Raw genomic sequence first — 20,210 nt, forward strand, 5'->3', positions numbered from 1 at the left:
CACACACATATATAATTTTTTAACAACAACATTTAATATTTATATTAACATTTAATAACAACACATCACCATGTTTATTTAAATAAATTACAAATACCTCTTGTTTTCAAATAGCAGTAAATATTGTACCAAATTTAAATATAGAATGTTTTTACAATTTTGTAGAGATAGAGCGATATATATATATATATCGGCCAGGCAGATTAATATATTAATCCATTAAAAGGCTATTCTACATTTGCAAATAGATGATGCACAATTTTCATAAGTATTTTATGTTATCTGTTACTGTAACTTTGTGCATATCTTAATTGTGATCCAAATTTTTTTTTATGATACACGTATATATATATATCGGCATTATGTGTTGTCCCATATTGGTGGGAGACAGATATATAATCTGACAGCGTACAGATGTGCAGATCAAAGCACTTTTTTTCTAATTTAATCTATGGCCGGCAATGCTTTTTAGATCAAAGCACCCCGAACTTCCACTATAATGCTAGTGAAAATCAAATGCTCCCGAAATAACATATTTGGTTAAAAAAAAAAAAAAAAAAAGTTCCCTCGAAGTTATGCATTAGTATTTCGTGCACTCGCTGCATGCAAAAGGGACAAACGCACGTTTAAAGGCCTCGGTTATCAAGACGTTACGCCGGGATCGCAGGAGAGAGAAAGGGTGTAACGTTTAGGGGTGATTAATACGAAGCAGTGTGTGTGTGTGTGTGTGTGCATGGGTTTGTATGTGTGCAGGTGTGTTCTTCTTACCTGTGGGAAAGAAAGCGGTGGGCTGCTGAAGCTGTGCGTTGGCCAACGCCTGTTGGTAGTGCAAGACACTGGGGTTGAAGAGAGTACTGGCCCCGTTACTCTTTTCTAGTGCTGGTCTCTTTGGTAGGGGCTGCAGGACTCCATGGGGAAACGCCTGAGCGCGGCCACACGTGAAAGAGAAGACATGCGTGAGTTAAACCGGGTACTTCGCACGCATCCACTTACACAAACATCAATGCACTTTGTTGACTCGAAGCTGCATCGCTCCGTTTTAGAGGCACTTATGTTTACTAGGCTTCAATAATTACCACACACATTCATTCTTCAAAATTGACTGATTTCTAAATACATGTACTTGGTGACTTTTACTTTTTCTATCAAAACAAAGAAGCCAAATTAAAAAAGTCTGTGAGTTGCTACAGTACATTAAAAAGCTACATGCAAAGCAAAAGGTGAAAGGTCATAGTACCAGATCTACAGATGCCTCGAGGGGTCGCTTCATTGCTTTGGCAGTCGACTGAGTCTTTTAATAGCAGGCAGCGAGCACATGATGGCAGTGGGCCAATGGGATTCAAGCGTATTAACATACAGGTAACAGCAAGCAGAGGTGCATCATGGGGACAGCATTGCATTGTGGATAGGTGAGAAGGAAAAAAACAAAAACAAAAATAATCTGAATGCAGTATACCACATACAAAACAATAGGCATGCACATAAACGAAAAAACTCGTCTCAAAGAAACATATCGCTACGTTCTGAATTAGTACGAAAGCAAATAAAAGCATCTACAGTACCTGTGTTAAAAGCGTCAGAAATCAAGATTCTCACCATTTTACCATTCAAAGTCAAATGGGATTGTAGATATTAGTGCTATGAAAGCTCTCGGAATCATCTTTAGCAGTAAATCAATAGAGAACAAACACTGCATGAAACACACTGACCGTATCCGGCACCCGATATCCGCTATCGAAGGGTTTTTCTGTGCGTGCGGCGGATTAAAATCAAATGACGGCAGAATGTCAGGTAGGCATTTCCGTTCGTCGTCAATATCTCTTCGTTTGGCCAGATTAGTCAATACCGAGGCCACATTAACTTCGGCGTGTATTGAACGCTTGCGTGATTGCTGATTGAGACTGGAATAGGGTACAAACAGCATCATGTTTCTGCCAATGGAAATCTGCGCTTGTCATCTGGCGATTTTAACATGCGCTATGACATTTACCAGCACTTAGCAAAGAGGAAATAAAAGGACACTCGGTAAACAAGGCCAAGTCGTCTAGGAGAAATGCCTTCCTTGACATTCACTTCTGTCACAATATGTTGCAAGTTCTTGCCAACTAAGGGATTACAATGACTCTCTACTTATAAAGCGTAAAGGTCAAAACAACTGATGCGAGTGATCACAAAATGTGGAGCTCTGTTTATTCTTATATCCAATTTATGTTCCTTTACGTGGCTGGGTTATGGGTTATATTTATTGTGGTGTCAGATGTGGCCCATATTTATATTTATATTTATACTCATATAAAGGATTATGCAACTAACCCTAGTTCGTAGATCTCCAATATTCCTCACTAGTAAAATGCCATGCAAAAGTACTGGTAAGAACTGGTAAAGATGTGGCTCAATGGAATGACGGGCAGCAAAATATTTAGTAAAGAAAACAGGAATTGCTTGAAATGAGATGACGCTGCGGGCCATGCAAAAATGCTTCAAATCAGAATATCCACACAAAAGAAAGAAATAAAAGAATGTGGAAAAGAAAAAATGCATCTGTTCTTCTTTATAGTATAGTCACAGATTACAGCAAATGGGTTGTACGAGGGAAAGATGATGCACTTGAAGAGTCATTTAAAGAAAGAGGAACATTTTATTAACAGGAAAAACATCTATGCCTGGACTCTCTCGAAGCTCTGTTCAAAAACCTAGTGTGCTGCACTGCCGTCTACATAGGCTACTACCTCCTCAAGCACAAGTGACTTATTGGAAAACTACGCAGAGAACACTTCTCATGCAAAGTGCACTGAGTCGCAACTAAAGTCTGACTTTTGCATGTTGCTAAACTAACACTCCGAGCATAAAAATACACGTTTTTATGACTGAACGATTTTAGTGATACTTTCTGCATTAAAATCTAACTGTTCACTGAGCTTGTCAGATGCATTCTGGGATTAAATTCTCCCTGAAGGATACTTGCTGCGTGCATTTCTTAGAAAGCAGAATGACAATGCACAAGCCTTAGCGTCATGTTTACGATAGATAGTCTAGCGCTGTCTAGGTGGGCAGATCAGTAGGTTTAGGAACAGAGCTTATACGTATGCTTTTAATAAACAGAATCAGAATAAGATGCACTTTATTCCTGCATGCTGAAGGCATATTCTTGTAACCAAGAGTTTCATGTTTAGCTCCCCTCCGCCAACATAGAGAACCATTAAAATAAATATGCCACCCACAGGGATTTATCATACAGAATTACATAACCTTCCACTGGAGAAAAGCAAAACAAAGAGAAAATAAAAGACACGAAAATGAAGAAACTATAACAGTTTAAACTTTTTCGCATTTGGGTCGCGGGTGCACGGATCGATTGCTTCAGTGAGCGGCCTGGTTTAAACCCTACAACAAAAATCTGTGATGTCAACACATCATAATCAGGGAAAGGACAGTGCACCTTAAGGCTAGCAGCGGTTAAACGTTAAAGCTAAAGCCGGCGGGTTATCTCAGGTCGCTGCACGCTCGGGGAAACCTGGCTCTTTATTTTCACTCGTTTTACTGTTATGGCTGGTGAGCTGATACTGTCCTCGCGTCACCTTCTGACCCAGACGCCACAGTGGAAAAAGAAAAAAAGGTTCAGGGCAACAGCAAAAGCGAAAATGGAGTAAACAGCAAAACGAATGAGGCCAAGCATGTGAGTGTCATGACAGCAAAATAAAACCACACCAGCACGAGATGTGGAAGCGCGAAAGCTTGCTGCCAAACACTGTGTCTACACTGCAAGCGAGTGACGCGACCAATGAGCGACGCAGTGCAAGAAAACTAGATCGTTCCCATTATAAGCGTAATTGTCGCATTGCATTGTGAATTTGTAACGTATACAGTTTTATTGATTATAACAGGAGCGATCTAGTTTTCTTGCATTGCATTGTAGAAAAAAGTACATGCTTTCATTATAATCAGCAAAGCTTTCTACACTGCATGCACACAAGCTTCACATCGCATTGCGTCGCTTGCAGTGTAGACGGCTTAAACAGGAGCGATATAGTTTTATTGTGATGCTTGAACCTAGATAAAAAGGTTCAAGACAAACTTTATGTTGGCTTGAGAAACACTGCAATAAAGCAATGCAAAAGTGGATTACTTGTCTTATAAACAATAAAGCTTCTGTTGATTATAATGGGAGTGATCTAGTTTTGTTGCAACACATTGCCCTTATGCTAAACAAATAAAATCCCATTATAAACAACAAAGCTAGTCTACAAGCATGCAATATCGAGTTTTATTGCATCACACTGCTCTCGATGTGGACAGCTTTGCTGATTATAACAGGAGACATCTAGTTTTGTTTTGCTGATTTGCAATGTAGACGAATCTCAGTTGCTCCCATAAACAACAAAAAGCTGTCCACACTGCAAATGTGCAATACTGGCTTTGATGCATCTCTCACTTGCAGTGCATGTGTGTTCTCATTGGTTATTTTTGCTGCATGGCTTGCTTGCAGTGTCGATTGCTCCCATCAGAAATCAACAAAACTGCAGAAAAGCCATGCAACAAAATTGCATGCATGCACTTGATAGCACCTGTTATAATCAAAGCCATATACATTACCGAAACTGTCCATACAGCAAGTAATGCAACAGAATAAACTGCATAGATTGTGATTTTTATTGTAATCGATATTATAACCGAAGCCATTGCAAGTGCAAAATGCAACTAAACTCAACATGGCTTGCTTATAATGGTGCATGAAGTTCGCTCGCTTGTAGTGTAGACACGTAGACAAGTGAGAGCAGCCTGGCATGTGACCAAAAATACAGTTTTGCTTGGATAGCAGATTAACCTGTGCATTCACGTCAGTTTGGCATGAAGATGCTATCCATCTCCTTAATTTAATCTCGACTGATTTGAGGAGAGTAGGCCTCCCATTGGGCAGAGAAATGGGGAAGTGAGCCGCACCCCGTGACCTTGTGTAGTCAAGGGTGTGAGCAAAAAAGCTTTTAAGCCATCGTGCTTATTATATTAATATCCTATTCCTAATAATGATCGCATCAGTATAGTACAAGATGGATAAGAAGGGGGAGTGATTTTTATCACAGCTCTCTCTCTCTCTCTCTTCACTCACAATGTTTAGTAGGACTAAAGTCCTCCAGGGACGAGATAAGGGAGTCGACACAGATTTGGCACGCAACCCCGCCCAGATTCTGGAGATGGGTCATGGCTATATAATAATAAAGCAGTGCTCCACATTTAACGTGCTAACATCATCAGATACCCTAATCGCAAGCTCCGCCGGCGCGTCTCTCTCAACATGTGTTGTCAATTGATTTTATCGCACACATTACCAAAAAAGGTTTCACAATTCTAAGCACTGCCTTGGTTACGATTCAATGCAGTAAATTAAATTAAATGCAGCTGGTGGTGTAATTTAAAAACCTCTAACATGACTCTTTAAACGTTGAATTGTATGCATGTTATTTGAATATGAGTTGTGCATTCTGTGATTGGCTCACCATGGCTGCAGCGGCGGCCTGCGCTGCGACGGCGGTCTGGTTAGCCTGATGTTGAGCTGCTTTAATCTTGGCCTGAAGGTGCGCCGGAGGGTGGAAATACTTGCACTTCTCGCGTGAGCAGCGGCTCTTGATGTAGTCCATGCACACGGTGACCGTGTTGTCGCTCGTGTCGATCATGGGGCTGTCGCTAGGATGGGCGAAGCGGCAGTCGGTCTCGCCGCGCGCGCAGTTTCCCCGCTGAAACTCGCGACACACCTGCCGTTCGCAAGACGCAAAACAAACACGCAGACAAAACAAACAGGGAACACAACAGAAATATGCAAACAGAGACGTGAGTCATTGAAGTTTCAAACAAAAGGTTTCATGTATGAGCACAGGTATGGCAAATTAACACACACACACACACAGAGCTGAATATTAACAAAAGCAGCGACAGCCTCTCGGTGTGGGAGGGCCGCGGAGGAACGGAGCCTCTTATTATCACAGATATCAGTCAGTTGCTAAGTGATGGCATATTTAGTGACACACACACACAACCTTCAACTGTTATTGTTTCAACCACACTGATCATTTTCTTGCAAGGCAGAGCTGAATTGAAATGCCTCACACTTCTTTCTCACACTTTTCTGCAATAAATTCAGCTCCATCTTCAACACACAGACAAAAGCCTTCGGTCTTCATAAACTTCAACATTAAAGTCTGAAAACCTCCCAGTGACCTCGACTTCACTCCAATGTTCAGAATTTAGCCGACAGTGATGATGCTAACATTTGCATGCTGAATTATGACTGGTCTGCTTTCTTGCATTAATTTGCATACTGACATATGATTGGTCTTTTCTTTGTCTTTTTTTAATTTATTATAATTGATCTTTTTTTACATGCAATTGCATACTGAATGATTGGCCATTTCTCTCTTACGTTAATTTGCATTCTGATTTATGACAGGTCTTTTCTTTCTTTCATCATTTCTTTTTATTGAATTATGGTCTTTTTTATTCTTTGTTTTCCACATATTTGCATATTAAAATGTTGCTCCAACATCTTATACTGTATTATGATTGTGATTTATTGCGATTCCTCAAAATATCAGATCGATTCTTTCTTATGTCTGGCAATATACTGAATTGTAATCTATCTTTTCTCTCTTAAATCTAATTTGCACATTTTATTTCACTTTCTACTCATTAAACCCAAAGGTTCAAGGTTTGACTACTTAGTTTTAAGAGTTTGTCCCTGGTGGCAGACGCCGCAACTACAACACTGCATCCTTTTGAGGCCAAAAAGCATAGTATTTTAATGTGTATTTTAACAAAACAAACCTTTCTGCAAGCAGTATTTTACAGGTAAATATTTAATTGAATTACATAGTGATCTCGACTTCACTCAAATGTTCAATATTCAGAATTTAGCCGACAGTGATGATGCTACTATTTACATACTGAATTATGCTTTCTTGCATTAATTTGCATACTGACATATGATTGGTCTTATTTATTTATTATGTGATAGCATACTGAATTATCTCTTATGTTAATTCGCTATGTAAATGATTTACATAGTAAATAATTTAAGTTAAAAGCATGAACTAGACTTACTTTTTTATTATTTAGGTTTTATAATACCTTTTGTCTAGATTTCAATAATTGCAAATGAGACTCTAACTCTGGCTCAGAAATGATAAGGCTCGTCTCGACCTGAATGAAACGACGGCCTCATAATGTCTCGATGTGACGCTTTACCTCGAGCTTGTCGGTGCGCAGTAGTTTCTGTGTGGAGGACGAGCTCGGCACGCTGACCGGTGGGCTGCCCGGGACGATCACAGGGGTGCTGGAGAGCATCTCTGTGGGGACCAGACCCATGCCGTGGCTCATGGGAGTCAGGTACGGCGCGTAACTCAGTCCAGGGCTCGAGCCCAGACCTTGGCTGACAGGAAATGTAGGCTGTGAAGACAACAATTATTATGATAGAATTATGAAATTGTTTTTTTGTTTTTTTTTAGAATTAGATATAATTTAACTGTACATATTACTATTTCGAAATTCTGTATTTTTCAATTCTGTTTATAATGTCTGCTAAATTTATTTATAGTTTTACAGATTTTTTTTATTAAATATAATTGAATTACAATTTTCTATTTTTTATGTCTGTTTTTAATGTCAGTTAGATTAAAAATCTTAAAAGTTATTAAAAAAGTCAAATTTAATGCATGTTAAAATACTGCTGTTTAATATTTCTCATGAGTGCTGTTTGCAAAGTGCCACTCTGACGACAGTGATGATGGTAAAAAGCATTTGCGCAGTTTTAACCCTTCTAGGTTCAAAAAGTGACAAAATATGCATTATTTTATTCTTTTGTAATAGTTATTAAAATATCAGGAGAGTTGTATACTATTGCGGCAGTTCCATCTGTGTTAGATATAGATCCGGGCTGCTTAAGACCCGAATATGTAATAATGATAGGCAAAACATTAATGCATTTTTTTAAGGCTTAAAATACTTATTTGTAATACTGTGAAAACAACAATTATTATGATAGAATTACAACTTCCCCTTCTGGAAGCAGGGTTTCTGCAGGTATCCTCAAATTAAATTTAATGCTTTTTAATGCCTTTTTTAATGCCATTTAAAAAAAATTTAATGCCATACATGACCCATGACTAACCACGGATATATATATATATATATATATATATATATATAAATATAAATATTTTTTTAAATAGACATGTCCCAAATTCTGAATTGCAACCATTCAGTTTGACGATGATGCAATGATGAAACTCTACCAAAATTGTAATTACCAAAATGGTTCCGCGTGTTTATCACACTAATGTACATATTTTGCGACAGCAAATTAAAATGATTAATTATGAAGGCTAAATTGAAATAAATTGATAATATAAAATTTTCTTCAAAACTATCTACATTTTTACTGCCTGTATGATTAAAATGTTATGCTTTTTTAATGCCATTTAAGGCCTTAATTTTCGCAAAATCCATTTAATGCTTTGTAATGCCCGCGGAAACCCTGTGGAAGGCTCAACAAATGCAAAACGCATCTAAAAAGACAGACGTCGGGTTTCCTACCACTGGTTGCATGGTGGTGCCGGGGATCATGAACTGCATCTGCTGGGCCAGCATCGCTGCTGCCGTCTTCTGCTGGATGAGGTTGTTGCGTCCGTTGATTTCCAGCTGCGTCTTCAGATGCGCTGGCGGGTGAAGGTACTTACAGTTCTCTCTCGTACACCGACCCTACGGCGGGAAAGATCACAAATGACAAACTCGTCAGAATCTACGTTTGTTGATAATTAAAACATTTGCTGAAGTCTCATGTCACGATTCGATACATATGGCGATACTGAACTCACAATACGATATTATTGCGATACTCCAAGACATATGACAATATGGGCAGGACACATAGTGACACCAGAATAGAAATATTCATGATTCTGAAGCTGACAAGAATTATTTAAGACGAATTTGTTTGCACTCTTTCACTGACTAGATATATTTAAAATAATGTAGGCCACTTTTTAAGACATTTGGCAATTATTAGGACCCACAAGTATTCCCCCATTGCATTATTATACATTATATTCAGCATTATATACAGTAGTTTAATGTAGTACTGACACTAAAACTCACGCACAGTAATTTTCATTTTGGGTGAACTATCCACAATACATATAGTCACTATCCACAATACATATTGTTGCATTTTTGTAGTGTGATATATTGGGACACGATATATTGTTACACCCCTAATCATTTCCCATCAAATTCTCAAAAAAGACTATTATTTGACTATTGATTCATTCTATACAGTAAACATATATCATTAATAAGTTTACCTCTGCAGAAATAACAACATCTATTTGCATATTTTATTTTACTTTCTACAGATTTATCCCAAGGGGTCAATGTTTGTTTTCATTTATTTTCAGGAGTGATAGATGCCGCAACTACAAAAGCATAATATTATAATGAGTATATTAACAAAATAAAATGGTTTGCAAGCAATATTTTAATGTTTAGTTTAGTGTTTTGTTATATTAATAGTAAATCAGTTTAGTTAAAAGCATGAACTACACTTTAGGGGTGGACAATATGACCAAAATCTTATTTCACAATATGTGACCCTGGACCACAAAACCAGTCACATGGGTAAACATTTTTCGGAAAAAAAATCGGAAAGCTGAATAAATAAGCTTTCCATTGATGTATGGTTTGTTAGGATAGGACAATATTTGGCAGAGATACAACTAATCTGGAATCTGAGGATGCAAAAAATCAAAACATTGAGAAAATCTCCTTTAAAGTTGTTCATTTATGTTGGCGATTGTGCTGCATTCACTCACAAAAATAAATGTTTTATATATTTACAGTAGGAAATTTACTAAATATCCTCACGCAACATGATCTTTACTTAATATCCTAATGATTTTTGGCATAAAAGAAAAATCGAATAATGTTGACCCATACAATGTATTGTTGGCTATTGCCACAAATATACCCATGTGACTTATGACTGGTTTTGTGATCCAGGGTCACATATGAGAAATAACATCAATAAAGTTTGCCTCTGCAATAAAAAAAGAGAAGAGAGCTAAAAACAGTGTAGAAATGACTCTACATGAAATACAAGCAGCATCAATGCAGAGAAGATGTCGTCTCCATACTGCAATATTAATTAAGTAGGCCGAAGAATATTCTCACAAGGTCAAGCGTGTGTTTGCATTAAAACTCCACTGCAGGATATCCAGTGACACGGGAGGCCGAGCTGATACGAGATGTGAGAAATAGTGGAGGAGGGGTTAAAGAAGCGCAGCGGAAGCACATACTGCAGACACACACACACACACACACACACACACAGAGAGAATCTCTCGTGTTCTGCAGATGCTCATCGCCCTGCATGAGTCCTACAGCATCAGCTGCGAGATCTCCACGCTAACCTTGAGCACACAGATCACACGCTCATGAGACTTACAAAACAAGGAAAATGAAGGAAACGAAAATATAGATATAATTGAGTAAAGTAATAATCAGTACATTAGTACAAAGAAATGCGTTTTTTTTTAATTATAAATATGGTTAATTATATATAATTTAATTTCACATAGTTCTAAATTCTGTATTTTTTATTTGTTTTTAATGTCTCTGTTTAATTAAAAAAAAAAATTTATTGAAATAATTTTTTTTAATTACTTTTATATTTCAAAATGTTTTTATTTCTGTTTTTAATATTTCTGATATTGGTTTTATATATATATATATATATATATATATATAATTATAATTATAATTTATATATATATAATTTAAAGGCACACTGTGAAACTTTTCAACCTTCATAATATATTTCCAAGACCCTTGTGATGGTACATCGACTTACAATAGGTTGAATGATATGTCTGCCATAGCCTGACGGGGTCTGTATCGCTTTTACTGGCACTATGTAACTTCGGGGTTCGGGTAGTAACCCAAGCACAAAAAGAACTACAAAATTCGACTGCTTTACGGCATACGTCACTTCCCCCACCACTTCCTCAAATTTGGACGTGAGAGGCCAACCAGCGTTTGTTTTCGGCTTTCGTGCGTATGTTTTTGTCATGGGGCTGTTTACACCTGGCCACTTCATGCGTTTTCTCAGGTGGGATAGCTATCCGATCGTGAAAAGACCAGGTGTAAATGCCCTCCGAAACGCATTCAAGACGGATTTGAATCCGACCGCTCAAACCACTTCAGGAGGAGGTCTGAGACGCATTCCAGACGAAAATGGACACGTGTAAATGCATCTGGTTGTTGAAACCACATGTAAATTGTACTCCTCTCAAAAATGCTAAAAATAAAAACGTGTGAGAGCGTGTTATAGGCTATATGTTATAGAGAGATATGACGACGCTACTGGAACACGCATCACCGCAGATGAGCAACTGAGCATAGGCTATTCATCAAGAGAACGTGCAAACTATCGCAAATCAAAGTGAAAGTAAGTCGCAGACGCTTAACACACAATCATCATCATTAAAAGTAAAGAAATGAAGTGATCTTACCAGGGCTGTTGCCGCTCTCTCTTATTGCGGTCTTTGATTTTGAAATTTTAGCTGATGATCAATAAAATGCAGCTCATATCTGTTGCTTTCGGTGACGTGCACTCCATTAAATCTGCATACAGCGCGGGGATTGAAGATCGGATTTAAATCCGTTTCACAAAAACACATTTATGTGACCAGGTGTAAATAGAATTGTTTTGATAAATCTGATAGCTATCCGATCTGAGAAAACGCATGAAGTGGCCAGTAAATAAATCTCTTATTTGTAAACTTGTTTGCATTCTATGTTGTATGTTGTTGCGCTTGCGTGTAGTATGTTTTTTTTTTTTATATGCTGTTCATTCATTTATTGCTGATAATTAGACCAGTCCAATAATTTCCACATATGTCTAGCTAGCTTTCGATTATCAGAGCTGTTAACAGACTTGCTAAAAAAACACTTGTTTCTCTTACGTGTTTTTTGCGTTATGTTTTATTGCCTAGCTTGCCTCACGAAGTAGTTTGGCAGCTGAACACAGGTGTTGTGAGGTGTATTTATCACGTAGTCCTGAGGGATATCAGACGACGCTGTTGACGTTGATTCTTGCGATTATCATGAGAACAGTTTTTAATATCTCACATAATTATCAGGACATAAATAAGCCTAACGTAGAGGTTGTAAATAGTGTAAACGAGCACAATTTGCAAACTATTATGATAAATTGCAATAATCATGTCTTCGGAGTCTATCTGTGCCTATTCCATGCCCGATGCAGGTACCGGTGTACAGGGTGGGAGGTGGGGGGGTGGAGGGGTATTTACGACAGTGCAAGTATTCCATAGCGACTCTAGAGGTCGCTGTTTGACAAAAACACAATTCCTTCACAGTGTGCCTTTAACTAGCCTACATTTTATTATTTCTAAATTCTGCAATTTTTTAATTCTGTTTTAAATGTCTGCTAAATTTAAAAATTATGGATTTTTTTTTTTATAACAAATGACATGCAAAAAAATAAAACTAGTACAATGTGGAAAAGACTGATGCACATATGTGTGCATGACACACAAGCAATATCTTTAACTGTTCTTCTGACTACACACTAAAAACACAAGCATTGTGCTAGCTGTCAGATCATACACTGTGACACTATCCTGACACTAGCTCACTGCTAACCAGATGCAATGCTTCCTATATGCAAAAATGAAAACCTGAATGAAATACAGACAAAAGTCTCTGTATAAACCACATTCATTCAAAATGAAAATGATATTCAGAATTGTTCGTGCTTATTTCACTATGATCAAATTGCATAATATTTATTCAATCATACTTATGTTTCCTTATGGTATGAGACCGTTTAAAGTAGAGATGTGACCTATATAAGCTATTGTGTACTCTGCATTGTTGTAGGGAGGTCACAAATCCCTTGAAAACCACTTGGGAAGCGTTCGCAGGAATGTGCTCGCTCAGCTTATCTGAGGTCTTGCTTGCTTGTGTTGGTTTATGACAACAAGGATAAAAGCGCAAGATGTCCAGGTATCCTTCCTTACTCGAATTGCAATGGAGATAGTGTGCTATAAATAACGCGAAACTAGATCTAAACGGAGCATGGCTGTCATTTCCATGATCTCCAAACAGTTAAACAACGCTGAATCAGCTTCATTGCAGCACCAGGAGCCCAAATATGACTTTTGTTAATGCGGTCGAGACCTTGGGTGATTGATCACACCCAAAATATGTTGCATTTGCGATCATTTAAAGGGCTGGTATAATGCGTATGTGTGTATGTGAAGTTTTAGCTCAAAATACCACACAGATATTTGTATATAGCATGTTAAAATTGTTTTGAAGGTGAGTGTTTTTGTGTCTGTTCCTTTAAATACAAATGAGCTGCTGCTCCCGGCACAGAGGGCGGAGCTTCAACAGCTTGTGTCTTTTTACCTCACACACACATGCACTGAAAATTTCAAAATTCAAATACTAACAGTTATTTTAAATAGTAATGATATTTCGCATTATTATGGTTTTTATAGTATATTTGATCAAATAAATGCAGTGTTGATGAGCATAAAAGACTTCTTTCAAAAACATTAAAACATCTTAACTCTTTCCCTGCCATTGAAAATTTCCATCATTTGTGAGACAACGCTTCCCCACATGGCCTTTTCTGGCAATCCGTGTTTTACTATTATACGGTAGGGGTGCGCTTTTACACATTTTCTGCAAGAGTACTTAATCTCCAGATCAAAACACAGGCAAAGAAGAAGAAGAAGCAGCAGAAACAAGCGATAGCATAAGCAGATGCTTACATAAAATAACGCGATCATCAACATTAAACAGCATATGAATCAAAAATGTTACCGAATGAAATGTCGACCCAGGACGAGCTATAGTGTGAAGCATTAGGGGTGTTGATGGACTTCGACCACTCAAAATGTTGCTTTTTTTATGAAACTTACCCACATTCAAGTGTTGATAAAAAAAAGAATGCATGAAGCTACAATAAAATGGGTCTGTCCTTCTTTCTTTAGATACATTGCATGTTTAGACATTCATACAACAAAATATGAATACTTTGTGAAAATGACTAAACTTTTTTTTATTTTTAACGCTGGCGGGGAAAAAGTTAACTATTCTAAACTTTGGACCACTAGTGTAAATGATGCTAATATCCTTCGCCAGAAACACATAATCAATTATAGGCCAAGTTGAAGACAGGTCTAGACACTTAACACCCTCAAATTCCCAAATATGCAGCGCTGTAATCCATAGGATCAGGGTGCCGATGGCTATCGATATCCCTGCTGGAATAACAGTGTTGCTCAGCCATCAGGCCAAAAGCTGAAAGGTGTCAAAGCCAATCAGTCCGGGCCAAAAGACGGACTCTCTGAAGTGACGGATGGTGAGGAGAAGTGAAAGACACCTGATAGAGGACTTCCACCATCGGGATTTTCGATTCTGTGCAAAGGATCGTACTGGAATATGTATGAGAGGTTTGATTTGCTATGTGAGATTGAGAGGAGACTGCTGATTCAATAATGAAGGAGGGATGGTCTATTTTTACCGTCAAACTCGGCAGGAATGGTGCTGATGGAGGACGAGAAGAAGCTCTGTATCAAATGACCGATCCTCGACGTGCTACACAATACTGCATCACTGCAATTAATGGAGGCACCAGATTTAGAAATCCGAGATGAGATGAAGACATTAAAGGAGAAAAAAGCGGAAGAAACTTTAAAGGGGTGGTATAATGCCCTTTTCACAAGATGTAATATATGTCTTTGATGTCCCCAGAGTGTGTATGTGAAGTTTTAGCTCAAAATACAACACAGATTTTTGTATATAGCATGTTAAAGTCGTCACTTTTTGAGGGTGAGAAAAAACGCACCGTTTTGTGTCTGTTCCTTTAAATGCAAATGAGCTGCTGCTCCCGGCACAGGGGGCGGAGCTTCAAGAGCTTGTACTCACACAGACGTGCACTGAAAATTTCGAAAACTTTTAGCCTTTTATGTTCAAACCGGAGTCAGACAATGATGGAGAGACTCAAGAAGAAGTGACAACATGAAGAAGCAACAGGACATTTCTGAATGGTTAGTTGATGAATTTATGTAGCTGATGTGTAGTTATCTTCTAGCCATTGATTAGCATATTCTGTCTTGATAATCTATAAATCGTGTTCCGGGGGCGGGGTTTATGTAAATTCTGTGGTTTGTGATGTCACTAACCCGGGAGGAATGTGGTGTAGTCTCTACCAGCCGTTTGTTGTAGTCCTTAAAAAGCAATTTCTTTAAAAGAAAATATCTCCCTTTGCTTTGAGCATTGTAACTTTGCAGATGTTGTTTATGCTCAAACAGCAACATTACACACTAACTAAAGTTAGAAAAATGAAATCATAATCAACCACCCCTTTAAAGAAGAGGTACAAGGTTCATGGCGGATTGTCATTGCAAGCCGTTCAAAGCATGTTAATGAGCATCATATGGTGTACGGTCTTAATTTACTGCATTTCACATCCTGAAAGAAACATCACATCCCAAATGAATCTGAATTTGAACTGGATTGAATTCCAGGTGTAGCACGACTGAACCGATTCAGTCTGGCAAAATGACGTACTGTTGATTGACAGCATCACTGAAAATGCCTGATTCACTTCACTTTGCAGCTGCAAACTGTTGTCAGTGTGAATGCTCATTAACATCTATTTGCATCGTGTCCTGGCCATTTATGACAATGTAAAGCAACACACAATCAATCGAGTTTCATTTTATGCATTTTATGTCTTGAAAGGAAAAGAAAAAGAGTGGTTTTACATACACAGCATCACAAATGAATCTGCATTTGCACCGAATTGAGTTTTGGATGTTATCACAATCTTGGCAGTTATTTTCCTCTTTATTACTGTAAGGCTGCTTTTAAACAATCTGTACTGTATAAAGCTCTATATAAATACATGTGACTTGAAAAGTGAAGCTGCAATACAAACCAGATTTTACCGCTCAGGTGTATGCGTTACTTCAGTGAAAAATAACTACATCTGGAGTAACTCTGACCTCGAAGGCGATACGCAAACATATTTAAAACTGTCAAGTATCCCTGCACTAGCAAGCAATAGCAGTCAATGTTTGTTTCAAATACCTCAAATAATGGAAAATGAGTTTGTGTCTCAAGGGAAGTGACCCGTCAGACCCTACATGTCAGAACAAATGGGTTAGACAACCATTAATGTGGCATGAACAAAACACTACTCACAATCTGCTGAGCTCAAGGGACTACTAGACTGTGACACATATATAGATTTACTAGAACTTTAAAACTGTGATACAATCTCTATGACTGACATGAAAATCAAGCAGATGTTGACGTGAAAGGCAGTGTAGTGTAGCCGTCGTGTGGTCTGGCCAGCACTGAGTGAAAGTACAGTGGGTCACGCCGGGCCTGTCACTCTCCTGCGCGGCACTTAAATAAATAGGCTTGATTACTATACGGCACAGTGAGAGAGCGAGATCAAAGAGGCTTAACGGGATGAGCTCCTGGGAATGCTGACAAAGACAGTCTTCTGACATGAGCGTCCTTGTCATCATGTTGGGACTTTTGTAGGGATTCATACCTGTATAAGTCAGAACTGAATTCAGAAGGCCTTTTCAATTCAAATTCAATTCCTGAGAACTTTGAGGTAGCCAAAGGGATGCAGAATTACAATTTGAATCTAAGGAAAAATAATTAATATAAAAAAGAATTTCTAAAAACTGGATGGATGGATGGATGGATGGATGGATAGAACGATAGATGAATGGATGGAACGATAGATAGATGGATGGAACGACAGATAGATAGATGGAACGATAGATGGATGATAGAGCAATGAATAGAAATATAAATAGACCAATAGATGATAGACAGACAGATAGAAGGAATGAACGAAGGAACAAAAGAACGATAGATAGATAGATAGATAGATAGATAGATACACACAGACAGATAGATATGATAGAAGACTAGATCAATACGTAGAAACGAACAACAGATAGAATGAAGGAATGAAGGTACGAACGATCCGAAGGAACGAAGGAATGAATGATCGATCGATAGATGTAGAGTTATACAGACTGATAGAACGGCAAATAGTCAGCAGACAGACAGACAATAGAGAGAACGACAGATGGACAAATAGCTAGAGAGAACGACAGACACAACAACAGACAGACAGTAAGATAGCAACGATAGATGAAAGAATGGTGAGGAAAGGTGCAATCAGGATCCTGATTGAATCAGATTTGAACCCGTGTCGCCCACATGAGCACCACACACGTGCAGCGTCACACCACAGCTGTTTAAGTGCATTAGGGAAAGTCTTTCAATCAGTTGTGAGCACCAGGAGGGTATCAGGTAACCAGAAAGCTTTTACACAAATTAACTCCACTTACTGTGAATGACTTCTTTGAACCCCTAAAAGCTCTCGCCCCTTTCAAAGCTCAGAAACGGCCGCACCTGAAACATCTGAAACGCAGCACCAACACCATAAACTCACAGTAAATGTTCTATACACTCTCCTCAACTCAATCCCAGTGAGGACTGGGAACACTGTTATCCGTTTCATGGAGAGATTAGGATTAAAACCACTTAACCCATTTAATATCCGTGCCCCAGACTCAAGCCAAGTAATTCCCATCTCTCGCCCATATAAACGTACCGCATTTTCAAGAAAATTAGCATTTAGGGTGAACATGCTAATTAGGGTCTAACTGAGGTCAAGTTGGCTGGTGGAATTAGTGTTTTCAGACACTAATAATAGATTTACACTTAGATTTTCCCCTGTGGAATAAAATCCCAGAATCTCCTAACAATAGATACATTCCTAGTTTTTACTGTCATCTGTCCAAACACTAAATGACGGAAAATGTTAAATGTATGGAGTTAATACTGTGCCATAATTAAACAAACAAATCCAGCAAACAAACAGAAAGCAATGTGCAAGTACAAAGGTCAATTTGAGCGAAAATGCAGTGGAGTAACAAATATGTATTGTGTTTTACAAATATAAATAAATGAGCCTAGATAATATTTCACAAATAAATACAAACCATCCTACAAATTGCATGTAACCTTTGAAAAAATACCAAATCTAGTGCATACAAATGCATATCTGTCTGTTATGATTGGGAGACACTTGGCTTTTTATGAGATCTCTCAGCTCGATTTTCTCACAAATGCAGTTGAGCAACTTCCTCTTCTAAAACAGTAGATGGCGCTAAGCTAGGGGATTCATTTAGCGCTAGTCTCCCGGGAGAAGAACGGATTTGAAACTTGCCTTTGCCTACAGCTGAGGAAAATGACCGGTGAACAGGCGCGTTAATTTATCTATAATTAACCTTTTTAAGGTTTTCTTTTGTAAAATGTTTAAAAACATATTTGTTACTCCACTGCATTTTCACTCAAATTGACCTTTGCACTTGCACATTGCTTTCTGTTTGTTTGCGAGTCGAGTTTTCCTTTTGAGTTTGTTTGCAAAATGCTGGATTTGTTTGTTTAATTATGGCACAATATTAACTCCATATAAACGCCCTTTGTCATCCTCTACTATTTGACCAATCGACCACAAATTGGAGCTTGAACTGCGGACCCGCTTCTCTCCGGCTCGACTCCGGTTTCCTTGATTTTCCGGGCCTGCAGTCAAAAGTAATCCGACAGCGCTGGTGGGCGGGAGACAAACACAGGGGCCATTTTCAGAGGAGAAGGAGAATCGAGCCTCAGTTGTGGCCTCCAACACCCAAACACCCATTTGCATTTGAGTCTCAATGGGCCTTTATTCCAGCGGCGAGCTGCATTACATCTGATGAGGGCGGCCCTCCAAACACTGGAGACGTGTGGATGCCTCGGCACGCATTTACTGATAAAAACAAGTTTCTCTCGTTGTATACACACACAAACAGTTGCATGTCACGAACAGGACATCATGTCTGAATGCAACCCACTAAAACTCTTAATTAAATTGACTTGAGAACACGTATTACTGGAGTTTAATTCAACATGATGCAACATTTGCAAACAATTTTTCTTCTTTATCGTTATTATCATGTATTGCAAAGTAAAAACTAAATATTAAATGAATGTATTTCCAAACCAAGATAATGGAGGGAGCTTGAAGTTCATTCTCCAGTTCATCGCTAATCGCAACGCTTCTTTTTGCAATTATTGCCATAATCTTTAATAACATTAACCAGTATCATATTACTTCAGGGATTTCCACACTAAGTTTTTTAGTCCTCGGAACGCTGAGATTTTAAGTTAATATCAGGTAAACAAATAAAATATTTATATATTTTGGTAAGTGGTTTTTTTTTATTGTTTTTTTCCTTTAAAATATTTATTTATTTATAATTTGACAGCAAAGGCTACTCCATATTCATGGCTAACTCAAGAAACGTATTAAATATAATAGCAATAACCCTTCAATTAATCATTTAAAAATGTTTAATTTCTGAATAAAAATGTTTTTTTGTTTTTTTTAAACATTTTTATAAATTAATGAATTATTAGCTTCTCGTCAACTCACGAACCCCTTGCAATTCAGAAGTGGAGCAAATATTTAGTGATGACTGATGAAGAAAAACGTTCTTTAGAACAACATGCACTAATGAAGCTTTCAATGAAACCGGGAACAAATATTAATACAGTAAACAAGGTCAATATGTGGATTTCATATTGACTTTATGTCTTGCTCAAGGCCACAACGGCTGATGGTTTGCACCTTCAGGAACTCGAATCAGTAACTTTCTGGTTACTATCCCTGTGCTTCAGCCACTAATCTTAACCACAAAGCAAGAGTATCCTCACGAGTGCGAACCCTCACAAGAAACAGAGATATGGTCATGCACCAGTTGACTGGCTATCAGCCTGAAAATGCATCTGTCAGTGTGCGTTGCTGAAGGGCAATGGAGTCTCGTGGAGTCTAGCTGATCTCTCATGCCTTCATGCTCACAGACTGAACATGACACTGAAAAAGTACCTTCAAAACCTGCGATGAAGCTGTGAACCCAAGAAGGGGTCTCGTGTCTGTGGCACGTCCTGGGTGAACGACCACCAATAAGTTTTCTCTAGCGGTCAAAGGAAACCTAACTAAGTGAACTTCCCTGCAACCAGAACCAAGGTGGATGAGAAAGTAGGACTGAGTAAAC

General features: G+C 38.2%; 1 protein-coding gene across 41 annotated transcripts in view; it reads right to left on the minus strand.

The window, feature by feature from the left end:
- mbnl2 (muscleblind-like splicing regulator 2) overlaps positions 1 to 20,210 on the minus strand; it is a 79,074-nt gene that overhangs the window by 10,901 nt on the left and 47,963 nt on the right. For 24 of the 41 annotated variants that reach the window (XM_084101933.1, XM_084101934.1, XM_084101927.1 and 21 more), the window contains exons 3-6: positions 8,584 to 8,748; positions 7,237 to 7,437; positions 5,496 to 5,750; positions 769 to 922 (exon numbers count right to left, since the gene is read on the minus strand). In XM_084101933.1, the coding sequence (XP_083958059.1) occupies positions 769 to 922; positions 5,496 to 5,750; positions 7,237 to 7,437; positions 8,584 to 8,748 (775 nt within the window). Of the gene's footprint in view, positions 1 to 768; positions 923 to 1,237; positions 1,292 to 5,495; positions 5,751 to 7,236; positions 7,438 to 8,583; positions 8,749 to 20,210 lie in introns of all 41 variants that reach the window. The other 17 variants (XM_084101922.1, XM_084101914.1, XM_084101923.1 and 14 more) reach the window with 1 other exon arrangement.

The sequence above is a fragment of the Abramis brama genome (genome assembly GCF_963993115.1).
Source record: "Abramis brama genome assembly, chromosome: 2".
In the NCBI taxonomy this organism is placed as follows: domain Eukaryota; kingdom Metazoa; phylum Chordata; class Actinopteri; order Cypriniformes; family Leuciscidae; genus Abramis; species Abramis brama.